General features: G+C 40.4%; 1 protein-coding gene across 1 annotated transcript in view; it reads left to right on the forward strand.

The window, feature by feature from the left end:
• Positions 1–15,284, forward strand: part of DGKH (diacylglycerol kinase eta) — an 800,492-nt gene that overhangs the window by 474,480 nt on the left and 310,728 nt on the right. The window contains 1 exon segment of the mRNA XM_053705494.1: positions 11,349–11,457. Within this exon segment, the coding sequence (XP_053561469.1) occupies positions 11,349–11,457 (109 nt within the window).

Below are 15,284 nucleotides of genomic sequence, written 5' to 3' on the forward strand. Positions count from 1 at the left end.
ATTCTAAACCCAATTTATTTTCTTTAATAATGTAGATAGAGCATGCAATTTTAAGCAACTTTCTAATTTACTCCTACTATTAATTTTTCTTTGTTCTCTTGCTATCTTTATTTAAAAAACAGGAATTTAACCCCTTAACGACCAAGGACGTACGCCACACGTCCTCAAAAAAAATACACTTAATGACCGAGGACATGTGGCGTACGTCCTTGGTCTGGAAAGCAGCTGGAAGCGATCCTGCTCGCTTCCAGTTGCTTTCCGGTTATTGCAGTGATGCCTCGATATTGAGGCATCCTACAATAACCTTTTCTCCAACATTGGTGTGTCCGGTCCACGGCGTCATCCATAACTTGTGGGAATATTCTCTTCCCCAACAGGAAATGGCAAAGAGCACAGCAAAAGCTGTCCATATAGTCCCTCCTAGGCTCCACCCACCCCAGTCATTCTCTTTGCCGTTGCACAGGCAACATCTCCACGGAGATGGTGAAGAGTATGTGGTGATTAGTTGTAGTTTTTTATTCTACTATCAAGAGTTTGTTATTTTAAAATAGTGCTGGTATGTACTATTTACTCTGAAACAGAAAAAGATGAAGAGTTCTGTTTGTGAGAGGAATATGATTTTAGCAGCAGTAACTAAAATCGTTTGCTGTTTCCACATAGGACTGTTGAGATGAAATAACTTCAGTTGGGGGAAACAGTTAGCAGACTTTTCTGCTTAAGGTATGACTAGCCATTTTTCTAACAAGACTGTGTAATGCTGGAAGGCTGTCATTTCCCCTCATGGGGACCGGTAAGCCATTTTCTTAATCTAAAACAAACAGAATAAAGGGCTTAATGTGGGCTATAAAACTGGTAGACATTTTTATGGGCAAGATCGATTGCTTTATTTGGGCTTTTTATAAAGATTGATGTTGATATTCACTCTTATAAAATTTGGAGAACGTTTTTTTTTTAACGTCAGGCACTGGTTTAGACACCTTTTCAGTCAGGAAGGGCCTTCCCTGTAGTAGGCTGAGCCTCATTTTCGCGCCATTACTGCACAGTTTCTTTTGAGAGCAGGACATGCAGCTGCATGTGTGTGGGTCTGAAAGTATTTGAAAAGGTTCCTAGAAGGCTTCATTTGGTATCGTATACTCCCTGGGTTTGGTAAAGTCGCAGCAAAGACTGTAGCTGGGACTGTAGAGGGGTTAAAACTTTAACCGGTTCCGGTTTCTTCATTTTAAGGGTTAAAGGTCTCAAATTTGGGGTGCAATGCTTTGAATGCTTTAAGACACTGTGGTGAAAATTTGGTTAAATTTGAACAATTCCTTCATAGTTTTTCACATATTCAGTAATAAAGTGTGCACTGTTTAAAATTTAAAGAGACAGTAACGGTTTGGTTTAAAAACGGTTTTTGTACTGCCAATGTGTCTCCCCCTTCAAAATTGTGTGATAATTGTGCCATAGCGTCCAAACAAAGTAAGGACAGTACTGCCACAGATAGTAAAGTTGCCCAAGATGATTCATCAGATGAAGGGAGTAGACATAGTTCTACATCATCTCCTTCTGTGTCTACACCAGTTTTGCCCACGCAGGAGGCCCCTAGTACTTCTAGCGCGCCAATGCTTATTACTATGCAACAATTGACGGCAGTAATGGATAACTCCATAGCAAATATTTTATCCAAAATGCCTGCATATCAGAGAAAGCGCGATTGCTCTGTTTTAAACACTGTAGAGCAGGAGGGCGCTGATGATAATTGCTCTGTCATACCCTCACACCAATCTGAAGGGGCCGTGAGGGAGGTTTTGTCAGATGGGGAAATTTCAGATTCAGGTAGAATTTCTCAACAGGCAGAACCTGATGTTGTGACATTTAAATTTAAATTAGAGCATCTCCGCGCACTGCTTAAGGAGGTGTTATCTACTCTGGATGATTGTGACAACCTGGTCATTCCAGAAAAATTGTGCAAGATGGACAAGTTCCTAGAGGTTCCGGTGCACCCCGACGCTTTTCCTATACCCAAGCGGGTGGCGGACATAGTGAATAAGGAGTGGGAGAAGCCCGGCATACCTTTTGTTCCCCCTCCTATATTTAAGAAATTATTTCCTATGGTCGACCCCAGAAAGGACTTATGGCAGACAGTCCCTAAGGTCGAGGGGGCAGTTTCTACACTAGCCAAGAGCAATACTATTCCTATCGAGGATAATTGTGCTTTCAAAGATCCTATGGATAAAAAATTGGAGGGTTTGCTTAAAAAGATTTTTGTACAGCAAGGTTACCTCCTGCAACCTATTTCGTGCATTATTCCTGTCAATACAGCAGCGTGGTTCTGGTTCGAAGAACTAGAAAAGTCGCTCAGTAGAGAGACTCCGTATGAGGAGGTTATGGACAGGGTTCACGCACTTAAGTTAGCTAATTCCTTTATTTTAGATGCCGCTTTGCAGTTAGCTAGATTAGCGGCGAAAAATTCTGGGTTTGCAATTGTGGCGCGCAGAGCGCTCTGGCTAAAGTCTTGGTCAGCGGATGTATCTTCCAAGACAAAATTGCTTAATATCCCTTTCAAGGGTAAAACTCTTTTTGGGCCAGAATTGAAAGAGATTATCTCAGACATCACTGGGGGTAAGGGCCACGTCCTCCCACAAGATAGGCCTTTCAAAGCCAAGAATAAGTCTAATTTTCGTTCCTTTCGCAATTTCAGGAACGGACCGGCCTCCAACTCTGCAGCCTCTAGACAAGAGAGTAATGCTTCACAAACCAAACCAGCTTGGAAACCGATGCAAGGCTGGAACAAGGGTAAGCAGGCCAAGAAACCTGCTGCTGCTAACAAGACAGCATGAAGGAGTAGCCCCCGATCCGGGACCGGATCTAGTAGGGGGCAGACTCTCTCTCTTCGCTCAGGCTTGGGCAAGAGATGTTCAGGATCCCTGGGCACTAGAAATAGTTTCTCAGGGTTATCTTCTGGAATTCAAGGAACTACCCCCAAGGGGAAGGTTCCACATGTCTCACTTATCCTCAAACCAAATAAAGAGACAGGCATTCTTACATTGTGTAGAAGACCTGTTAAAAATGGGAGTGATACACCCAGTTCCAACCGTGGAACAAGGAATGGGGTTTTACTCAAATCTGTTTGTGGTTCCCAGAAAAGAGGGCACTTTCAGACCTATTCTGGATTTAAAGTTCCTAAACAAATTTCTCAGAGTGCCATCGTTCAAAATGGAAACCATTCGAACGATTTTACCTACAATCCAGGAGGGTCAATTTATGACTACCGTGGATCTAAAGGATGCGTATCTACATATTCCTATCCACAAAGATCATCATCAGTTCCTAAGGTTCGCCTTTCTGGACAAACATTACCAGTTTGTGGCTCTCCTATTCGGGCTAGCCACTGCTCCAAGGATTTTCACAAAGGTACTCGGGTCCCTTCTAGCGGTTCTAAGACCAAGGGGCATTGCAGTGGCACCTTACTTGGACGACATTCTGATACAAGCGTCGTCTCTTTCAAAGGCAAAGGCTCACACAGACATCGTTCTGGCCTTTCTCAGATCTCACGGATGGAAAGTGAACATAGAAAAAAGTTCCCTGTCTCCGTCGACAAGAGTTCCTTTCTTGGGGACAATAATAGATTCTTTAGAAATGAAGATTTTCCTGACAGATGTCAGAAAGTCGAAGCTTCTAATCGCTTGTCAAGTTCTTCACTCTGTTCCACGACCTTCCATAGCTCAGTGCATGGAATTAGTAGGGTTGATGGTTGCAGCAATGGACATAGTTCCTTTTGCGCAAATTCATCTAAGACCATTACAACTGTGCATGCTGAAACAGTGGAATAGGGACTATACAGACTTGTCTCCAGTGATTCAAGTAGATCAGAAGACCAGAGACTCACTCCGTTGGTGGCTAACCCAGGATCACCTGTCCCAGGGAATGAGCTTCCGCAGACCAGAGTGGGTCATCGTCACGACCGACGCCAGTCTAGTGGGCTGGGGCGCGGTCTGGGACTCCCTGAAAGCTCAGGGGCTATGGTCTCGGGAAGAGTCTCTTCTCCCGATAAACATTCTGGAACTGAGAGCGATATTCAATACTCTCAGGTCTTGGCCTCAACTAGCAAGGGCCAGATTCATAAGATTCCAATCAGACAACATGACGACTGTTGCTTACATCAACCATCAGGGGGGAACAAGGAGTTCCCTGGCGATGAGAGAAGTGACCAAAATCATAAAATGGGCGGAGGATCACTCCTGCCACCTATCTGCGATCCACATCCCAGGAGTAGACAACTGGGAGGCGGATTATCTGAGTCGTCAGACATTCCATCCGGGGGAGTGGGAACTCCACCCGGAGATATTTGCCCAGTTGACTCAATTATGGGGCATTCCAGACATGGATCTGATGGCGTCTCGTCAGAACTTCAAGGTTCCTTGCTACGGGTCCAGATCCAGGGATCCCAAGGCGACTCTAGTGGATGCATTAGTAGCGCCTTGGACCTTCAACCTAGCTTATGTGTTTCCACCGTTTCCTCTCATTCCCAGGCTGGTAGCCAGGATCAAGCAGGAGAGGGCCTCAGTGATCTTGATAGCTCCTGCGTGGCCACGCAGGACTTGGTATGCAGACCTGGTGAATATGTCATCGGCTCCACCATGGAAGCTACCTTTGAGGCAGGATCTTCTAGTACAAGGTCCATTCGAACATCCAAATCTAGTTTCCCTCCAGCTGACGGCTTGGAAATTGAATGCTTGATTTTATCTAAGCGTGGGTTTTCGGATTCTGTAATAGATACTCTGGTACAAGCCAGGAAACCTGTAACTAGAAAAATTTACCATAAAATATGGAAAAGATATATCTGTTGGTGTGAATCCAAGGGATTCTCATGGAGTAAGATCAAAATTCCTAGGATCCTTTCTTTTCTCCAAGAAGGTTTGGATAAGGGATTATCAGCGAGTTCTCTAAAGGGACAGATTTCTGCTTTATCTGTCTTGTTACACAAACGACTGGCAGCTGTGCCTGATGTTCAAGCTTTTGTTCAGGCTTTGGTCAGGATCAAATCTGTTTACAGACCTTTGACTCCTCCCTGGAGTCTGAATTTAGTTCTTTCAGTTCTTCAAGGGGTTCCGTTTGAACCTCTACATTCCATAGATATCAAGATGTTATCTTGGAAAGTTCTGTTTTTGGTTGCTATTTCTTCTGCTAGAAGAGTTTCTGAGTTATCTGCTTTGCAGTGTAATCCGCCCTATCTGGTGTTCCATTCAGATAAGGTTGTTTTGCGTACTAAACCGGTTTCCTTCCAAAGGTTGTTTCCAACAAGAATATTAACCAGGAAATAGTTGTGCCTTCTTTGTGTCCGAATCCAGTTTCAAAGAAGGAACGTTTGTTACACAATTTAGATGTAGTTCGTGCTTTAAAGTTCTATTTAGAAGCAACAAAGGATTTCAGACAAACGTCTTCTCTGTTTGTCGTTTATTCTGGCAAGAGGAGAGGTCAAAAAGCTACTGCTACCTCTTTCCTTTTGGCTGAAAAGCATCATCCGATTGGCTTACGAGACTGCCGGACGGCAGCCTCCTGAGCGCATCACAGCTCACTCTACTAGGGCTGTGGCTTCCACATGGGCCTTCAAGAATGAGGCTTCTGTTGATCAGATATGTAAGGCAGCGACTTGGTCTTCCCTGCACACTTTTGCCAAATTCTACAAATTTGATACTTTTGCTTCTTCGGAGGCTATTTTTGGGAGAAAGGTTTTGCAAGCCGTGGTGCCTTCTGTTTAGGTAACCTGATTGGCTCCCTCCCTTCATCCGTGTACTAAAGCTTTGGTATTGGTTCCCACAAGTTATGGATGATGCCGTGGACCGGACACACCAATGTTGGAGAAAACAGAATTTATGCTTACCTGATAAATTACTTTCTCCAACGGTGTGTCCGGTCCACGGCCCGCCCTGGTTTTTTAATCAGGTTTGATGAATTTCTTTCTTTAACTACAGTCACCACGGCACCTTATGGTTTCTCCTGTTTTTTTCTCCTGTACGTCGGTCGAATGACTGGGGTGGGCGGAGCCTAGGAGGGACTATATGGACAGCTTTTGCTGTGCTCTTTGCCATTTCCTGTTGGGGAAGAGAATATTCCCACAAGTTATGGATGACGCCGTGGACCGGACACACCGTTGGAGAAAGTAATTTATCAGGTAAGCATAAATTCAGTTTTTTAGCAATCCGGTGCAGTGAGAGCCACTCTGTGGCCCTCTCTGCACCGGACATCACCGGCTAAATCCGTTGGTGGGTGGGAGCCGGTTCGGGAGGCGGGTGGCGGCAATCGTTGGCCGTGATGATGTGTAGGGGGGCGGGATCGTGGGCGGGGGTGATCAGAGGCGCGCACGTGCACAGGAGGGCGGGGGCGGGCGTGCGCACGGGGAGGGAGCGGGTGGGAACCGCTACACTACAGAAAAATTATGTATGATAAGTGTAAAAAATAGTTTTAGCTATGTAAAAATAAATTAGTCAGGGGGTGGGGGATTGGTCTGTGGCGGGGGGGAAGCTACACTACAGAAAAACAGGCAAAAAAAACAAAAAAAAAAAACATTTATTTTTGCAAACTGGGTACTGGCAGACAGCTGCCAGTACCCAAGATGGCCCCCAATAAGGCAGAGGGGGAGGTTAGAGAGCTGTTTTGGGGGGGGGGATCAGGGAGGTTGGGGGCTAAGGGGGGGATCCTACAAAGTAGCATATGTAAATATGCTAAAGATGTATTTTATTTTTAAAAAAAAAAACTTTTATGTTAGTACTGGCAGACTTTCTGCCAGTACTTAAGATGGCGGGGACAGTTGTGGGGTGGGGGAGGGAAGGGAGCTGTTTGGGAGGGATCAGGGGGTCTGATGTGTCAGGTGGGAGGCTAATCTCTACACTAAAGCTAAAATTAACCCTGCAAGCTCACTACAAACTACCTAATTAACCCCTTCACTGCTAGCCATAATACACGTGTGATGCGCAGCAGCACTTAGCGGCCTTTTAATTACCAAAAAGCAATGCCAAAGTCATATATGTCTGCTATTTCTGAACAAAGGGGATCCCAGAGAAGCATTTACAACCATTTGTGCCATCATTGCACATGCTGTTTGTAAATAATTTCAGTGAGAAACCTAAAATTGTGAAAAATTTAGCGGTTTTTTTTAATTTGATTGCATTTGGCGGTGAAATGGTGGCATGAAATATACCAAAATGGGCCTAGATCAATACTTGGGGTTGTCTACTACACTACACTGAAGCTAAAATTAACCCTAGAAGCTCCCTACATGCTCCCTAATTAACCCCTTCACTGCTGGGCATAATACACGTGTGGTGCGCAGTCGCATTTAGCAGCCTTCTAATTAGTAAAAAGCAAAACCAAAGCCATATATGTCTGCTATTTATGAACAAAGGGGATCCCAGAGAAGCATTTACAACCATGTATGCTATAATTGCATACGTTTTTTGTAAATAATTTCAGTGAGAAAACTAAAGTTTGTGAAACAAATTGTGAAAAAGTGAACAATTTTTTTTTATTTGATCGCATTTGGCGGTGAAATGGTGGCATGAAATATACCAAAATGGGCCTAGATCAATACTTTGGGATGTCTTCTAAAAAAAATATATATACATGTCAATGGATATTCAGGGATTCCTGAAAGATATCAGTTTCCCAATGTAACTATCGCTAATTTTGAAAAAAAGTGGTTTGGAAATAGCAAAGTGCTACTTGTATTTATGGCCATATAACTTGCAAAAAAAGCAAAGAACATGTAAACATTGGGTATTTCTAAACTCAGGACAAAATTTAGAAACTATTTAGCATATGTTTTTTTTTTGGTGGTTGTAGATGTGTAACAGATTTTGGGGGTCAAAGTTAGAAAAAGTGTGTTTTTTTCCATTTTTTCCTCATATTTTATAATTTTTTTTATAGTAAATTATAAGATATGATGAAAATAATGGTATATTTTGAAAGTCCATTTAATGGCGAGAAAAACGGTATATAATATGTGTGGGTACATTAAATGAGTAAGGGGAAAATTACAGCTAAACACAAACACTGCAGAAATGTAAAAATAGCCTTGGTCCCAAACGGACAGAAAATGGAAAAGTGCTGTGGTCATTAAGGGGTTAAAGCTTAGGAGCCAGCCCATTTTAAGTTCAGCACCCTGGATAGCACTTGCTCATTGGTGGCTACATTTAGCAAACCAATAAGCAAGCATAACCCAGGCTCTAAACCAAAAAGGGCCGACTTTTAAGCTTTACATTCCTGCTTTTTAAATAAAGATAGCAAGAGAACGAATAAAAATTGATAATAGGAGTAAATTAGAAAGTTGTTTAAAATTGCATGCTCTATCTGAATAATTAAAGATAAAAATGGTGTTTAGTGTCCCTTTAATGATCTTTTAAAATAAATAATTGCAATATATATTATCATTTTATAAGGAGCAACTTTTCCTTTGAAGTGTTGCTAGGAGACATCTGTAATAGCTGCAATCAGTTTATTGTTCATGTCCAGTAGAGGACTTTTGCTGCACAAATCATGCAAAGTAGAACTAAATGTAGCCACTAATCAGCTTAGCTACAAGGTGCTGAACCAAAAATGGGCCGGCTCCTATGCTTACATTTCTGTTTTTCAAATAAAGATAGCAAGAGAACGAAGAAAATTGATTATAGGAGTAAATAAGAAGGTAGCTTAAAATTGAATGCTCTAGCTGAATCATGAAAGAAAGAAATTGGGTTTTGTGTCCCTTTTAGGTCAGCTCTCTTATCTAGCGGCAGCCAGTGGCTACACTAAGAATTTCTAAGTGCTCATTTAGCAAAAAACAAATAAGTATTTTACTGTTTCTTTAATGCAATCTGATTTTTATGTTTAATTTAGCTTTTTTATACTAAAGGGGCACTGTTTCATATGTTTTTGTCTCTCAAGCTTTATTTTCACTGCACTTTTTTTTAGATATGCTGCAGCTTGAAAGAAATGTAATTCTCTTTCTTAGATGCTTCAGATGATTTGCTATAAAAAAGTATTCACTGCTACTTTAGCAGTTTATTATGCAGAGTTAAAATGCACTATATTATGTTGATAGCCCCGTATTTAGGTTCATGTATATGAGCAAGTATAATGTCTCCTCTAAATGTGCATTTGGTCAAATTTGAATATGAGCATTTTAAATGATAGAAACAAGCCAAGTCCTAAAAGAGGGGAAGAAAAGAGGCGCCTGATGATGTAGGTACGAATATCCAAATATACTCACAAGCCCAGGTGCACATCTAGTGCAATAATCAGCAGACCGAGACTTCAGAGCCGCTTGGCTAACTCAATCCACTCTGGTAAGAGGCTGAACAGGAACACGTCCTCCAAAAACATCACCGGACCCAGGGAAGAAAACCAGAGTTCTCTATAGGGATTACCCACAGGTATACTCAAATACTTAATATACCAATTCCAAAGTCCAAAAACAAGAGCAAGGTGTGGATAAAAGATGGTACTTTATTTAAAAGCAATTTAAAATACAAAAGAGCCCAGCAACGCGTTTCTCAGCGGTTATGCCGTTTCATCAGGCTGGATATTCGTACCTGTACTCCTTGTCAGTATTTTGCGTTATTACACCATCAGGCGCCTCTTTTCTTGCGCTCTTTTAGGACTTGGCTTGTTTCTGTCATCGTTATAAGAGAGCTGCCTCTATAGTTGCTACCTGGTTCCGACACATTTGATACCACTGCTGCCAGGCTATCTACTACTGCAAAGAAATCACAAAGTGACATTCACATAATAATCACCAATTGGTTGGACGTTTTATGGTTTGCTGATGTTTTGTTTTATATATTTATATACATTTTTTTTACGAGAAATAGAGATTATTAATCTACAATTCACTTTGTAAGCTATGTATTATAACCTGTTCTTTTTTCTTATATAGAGTCACAAATTATTTCAATTACCTCACTTTTTCATTTTCATCTATTGAATACATATACACTTTTTGTAATAATTTTTCAACTTTTAATTTTTTATTAATTTTTTGATATATATTTCTTCAGTTGCACTTATTCACATACATATTCCACGTTTGATTGAATTGGCACAACCTTTTGTATACAGTTTTTTTTATACAGTATTTTTCTGTACTGTAGTTGTTTCTATTTTAAATGATACCGCTAGCAATGAGCTGTTCAATAACACAGGTTGTTTAAGGTGGTTTGTAGACGCCACTAATTTACTGTAGTACCAGGTGAATTGTCAAATGTTCATGTTGCAAGGGAATATTTCAGTACACTTTAGACTTTGGGTTTCTGTAAAAAGAACTGTTGCTGTTTCACATAATAATTATGAAATCCCTTGTTTTTCCACACAGTTTCTAATAAAAAGAATATCTGTTGTGATAAAGAGAATTAGTAGAACCAACTGCTCTTGATTTGTTAGACTGGTTTATTGTACCGTACCATACAAATGAATTTCAGCTGAACAGTTTAAAATAAACAGAGAGAAAATGGCTATTGTCTTTAAAGGGGCATTTTCCTGTAAAATGTTTCTCAATTAGTTGCTGGGGTGTTTAAAATTGTTTACAAATAGCTCTTTTTTTGTCATTTGAAATAACTGGTTTATTCTCTTAATAAACGGTACGTAAACAGGAATGAGTAGCAGGTCAGTGAGGGGGGGTTAACAGATAGTAAATGTTCATTTTAAATGTTCTCTTTAAAGGGACACTGAACCCAAATTTTTTTCTTTCGTGATTCAGATAGAGCATGCAATTTTAAGCAACTTTCTAATTTACTCCTATTATCAATTTTACTTCGTTCTCTTGCTATCTTTATTTGAAAAAGAAGGCATCTAAGCTAAGGAGCCAGCCCTGGACAGAACCCTGGACAGCACCTGTTTATTGGTGGGTGAATTTATCCACCAATCGGCAAGAACAACCCAGGTTGTTCACCAAAAATGGGCCGGCATTTAAACTTACATTCTTGCTTTTCAAATAAAGATTCCAAGAGAACGAAGAAAATTTGATAATAGTAATAAATTAGAAAGTTGCTTAAAATTGCATGCTCTTTTTTAAGTATTAGTCTTTTTATGTGGACAGACATATCATGTTTGCATATGGGTATAGATAAAAAAGGATGTCTACTCTTTCTATAAACATTTTAATGGGTGTTTTCAGTGAGCAAAAGCAGCTATTTAATATACAAAAATAAGCCTAAAATAGCAATCTCTGATATGTTATACTCTGCAGCTGGTATGAGAAGCCATTGGCAACACATTAAGGGCAAACCACTTTTACAGTACAACGTCCCTCTAAGCTCCCTATCTTTGTTTCTCTGAGATCTATTAACATATTTTATTTTTATTATTTAAATGGATTTTCTTTCAATTTCTTTCAGTTTACGATTATTTCAGAAGTTTGACAATTTCCGAATTCTTGTTTGTGGTGGAGATGGCAGTGTTGGCTGGGTTTTATCTGAAATAGACAAGCTCAGTTTACATAAACAGGTCAGTATTTGCAGCTTTAAAAAAGATTTTAAACTTTTTTTCAAACCTCATACAATTTTTAAACATCTTGTGTTCCCGTCTTGTCTCTCTGGCTATTTTACATCCATTCTAATGTGACAAGTCCTTTACCTGATTGTTAAACTTTATTTAATGGAGATTTTGCTGTTTGATTCTACTTTATTTCTCATTGTTTTCAAATATCCGTTACTAATATAGGCCTCTTGTTGCAAGTTTACAAAAGCTAAATGAACCCTAAAGGTATCTTTAGCAAATAAGAATGCAAATTTGAATAGTAAGTACAAAGTTATAACTTTATATCAGAAATGAAAAAAAATAAATAAATAAATAAGAAAATCCAGCACTCACTTGCAAGCTCTCAGCTAAGATTAAAAGCAAAAATGGAAGGTTGAGTTACCGCATCTGGCCAAATGGGACAAGCCCAGGTACCACGTCAAGGTGTCCCTCCCAAAACCTGGGACCCTAAAACAGCTAATCAATGCAAGCTCTCAATCCAACAAACTGGGAACAAGTGAAGGGTACACACTGCACAGGCTTATGTAATCACCCTAGACATATACAAAACACGGAAGGGGACTGCGTCTGACTGGACCGGGTACACATCCCATGACCCTGCAACATGCTCAGCCCTGGGTTCTCACTGGCACTCACAGGAAGCTGTTCTGTCCCCAGAGTCACAGGTAGTTAAAGTGATTGTAATTTTTTTTAGTTCAGATTAAACCTACTTGCTCACAATGTTGTTAATACTTAATCCGCATTAATATAAGATAAATAAAACATAGCAATATAATTGTATTCAATGTTTTACTTATCTACGTTGGAAGCACTCAACTCCTCCCAACCGTCTTCTTCCTGGTTTGCTGCCCGATATCCTATCCCTCATTATACTATTTCACGCCTACAACGTGACGTTTGTTTGATGCTCGTTCACGAGCAGGGCCGACATTTGCGCATGCGATACAACAATTCTGTAGAAAACGCGCATGCGTATAGCGACCGAAACTGTGTAAAGCACTGCTCCTCAGTTCACATTGCGCATGCGTTTAATCGCCGTCCGTATAGTCCATGAAGTATGCGACGTCATTGGGTAGCTCACGCATGCGCATGTAAACAAAGTGACGTGACGAACAACGATCCTGACGCCCCAGGGAAGAAAATAACAAGCAGACAGAGAAGTGTCAATCAAAAATGAAGAGTGGGACCAAAAATGCAGGCGGAGGAATCAGCGGTAATAATTGTTAGTAAAATTAGATATATTTACTTTAATTTACATATTGCGAAAATATGATGAATGAGACTAGGGTTTATTTGTGCCATTATATACTTTGATGTAGAGATGTTTGGTTGACTTTACATGCACTTTAACCCCAGACAGGTCTCGGTGCAAGAACCATAGGGAAAATTACAAAACAAATTAATATAACACACAGAGAAAGTCCAACAATCACTAGGAAGCTCTCAGCTAAGATTAAAAGCAAAAATAGAAGGGTTAGTTGCGCATCTGGCCATATGGGACAAGCCCAGGTACCACGTCAAGGTTAATCTTAGCTGAGAGCTTGCAAGTGAGTGCTGGACGTTCTCTGTGTGTTATATTAATTTGTTTTGTAATTTTCCCTATGGTTCTTGCACCCAGACCTGTCTGGGGTTAACTGCCTGTGACTCTGGGGACAGCACAGCTTCCTGTGAGTGTCAGTGAGCACCCAGGGATGAGCATGTTGCAGGGTCATGCGATGTGTACCCGGTCCAGTCTGAGAGTGCAGTCCCCTTCTGTGTTTTGTATATGTCTAGGGTGATTACATAAGCCTGTGCACCCTTCACTTGTTCCCAGTTTGTAGGATTAAGAGCTTGCATTGTGTGGCTGTTTTATTTATTTATTTCTATAAATATATAGACATATATATATATATATATATATATATATATATATATATATTTGTATGCAAAGGTTTAGGCACCCCTGACAATTTCCATAATTTTCATTTATAAATAATTGGGTGTTTGGATCAGCAATTTCATTTTGATATATCAAATATTTCAGTAGTGAAATTAGGTTTATTGGATTAACAGAAAATGTGCAATATGCATCCAAACGAAATTAGACAGGTGCATAAATGTGGGCACCCTTGTCATTTTGTTGATTTGAATACCTGTAACTACCTAGCACTGATTAATTGGAACACGCAATTGGTTATGTGAGCCCATTAAGCCTTGAACTTCATAGACAGGTGCATCCAATTATGAGAAAAGGTATTTAAGGTGACCAATTGCAAGTTGTTGTTGTTTTCTTTGACTCTCCTCTGAAGAGTGGCAACATGGGGGCCTCAAAACAACTTTCAAATGACCTGAAAACAAAGATTGTTCAACATTATGGTGTAGGGGAAGGCTACAAAAAGCTATTGCAGAGATTTAAGCTGTCAGTGTCCACTGTGAGGAAATGGAAGACCACAGGCACAGTTCTTGTTAAGGCCAGAAGTGGCAGGCCAAGTAAAATATCGGAGAGGCAAAGGCAAAGGATGGCGAAAACAGCCCACAGACCACCTCCAAAGACCTACAACATCATCTTGCTGCAGATGATGTCACTGTGCATCGTTTAACAATTTTGCGCACTTTGCACAAGGAGAAGCTGTATGGGAGAGTGATGCGGAAGAAGCCTTTTTTGCACACATGCCACAAACAGAGTCGCTTGAGGTATGCATACGCACATTTGGACAAGCCAGCTTCATTTTGGAAGAAGGTGCTGTGGACTGATGAAACAAAGATTGAGTTATTTGGTCATAACAAGGGGCGTTATGCATGGCGGCAAAAGAACCCAGCGTTCCAAGACAAACACTTGCTACCCACAGTAAAATTTGGTGGATGTTCCACGCTGTGGGGCTGTGTGGCCAGTGCCGGTACTGGGATTCTTGTTAAACTTGAGGGTCGCATGGATGCTTCTCAATATCAGCAGATATTTTAGAATAATATTGAGGAATCAGTCATAAAGTTGAAGTTACTCGGGGGCTGGATATTTTAACAAGACAACGACCCAAACACACTGCTCAAAATCTTCTCTGGCATGGCCATCCCAGTCCCCAGACCTCAATATCATTGAAAATCTGTGGGGTGATTTGAAGCGGGCTGTCCATGCTCGACAACCATCAAACCTAACTGAACTGGAGATGTTTTGCAAGGAGGAATGGTCCAAAATACCTTCATCGAGAATCCAGACACTCATTACAGGCTATAGAAAGCGTCTAGAGGCTGTTATTTCTGCTAAATGAGGCTCTACTAAATATTGATGCACTATTTCTGTTGGGGTGCCCAAATTTATGCACCTCTCTAATTTCTTTCGATGCATATTGCACATTTTCTGTTAATCCAATAAACCTAATTTCACTACTGAAATAGTACTTTGTCCTTCAGTTATTTGATAGATCAAAATGAAATTGCTGATCCAAACACCCAATTATTTATAAACCTTGCATACAATTGTTTGTTTGTATGTGTGTGTATATATATATATAAAATAAAGAATATATATATATATATATATATATATATATATATAGATAGGGATTTCTTACTGCCCCTTTTATTCCAGCAACATTTTGTTGTAGCAGAATGAATACATTGATCTCCATATCCATTTCTACCCCCAATGCATTCGTTTTCCTGCTTTGCCTCTGGTCAGAAACATTTCCAGGTTGTGACAACAGCCCTGAGTGTATTCACAAAAGTATTTTCTGCCATCATTTCTTTGTTGCAGATACAAAAGATATTATTGTTTTTATATGTGGACCACATCCTCTTTGCTACTCCATCCTATAGAC

This window comes from Bombina bombina, chromosome 3 (assembly GCF_027579735.1).
Source record: "Bombina bombina isolate aBomBom1 chromosome 3, aBomBom1.pri, whole genome shotgun sequence".
In the NCBI taxonomy this organism is placed as follows: Eukaryota; Metazoa; Chordata; class Amphibia; order Anura; family Bombinatoridae; genus Bombina; species Bombina bombina.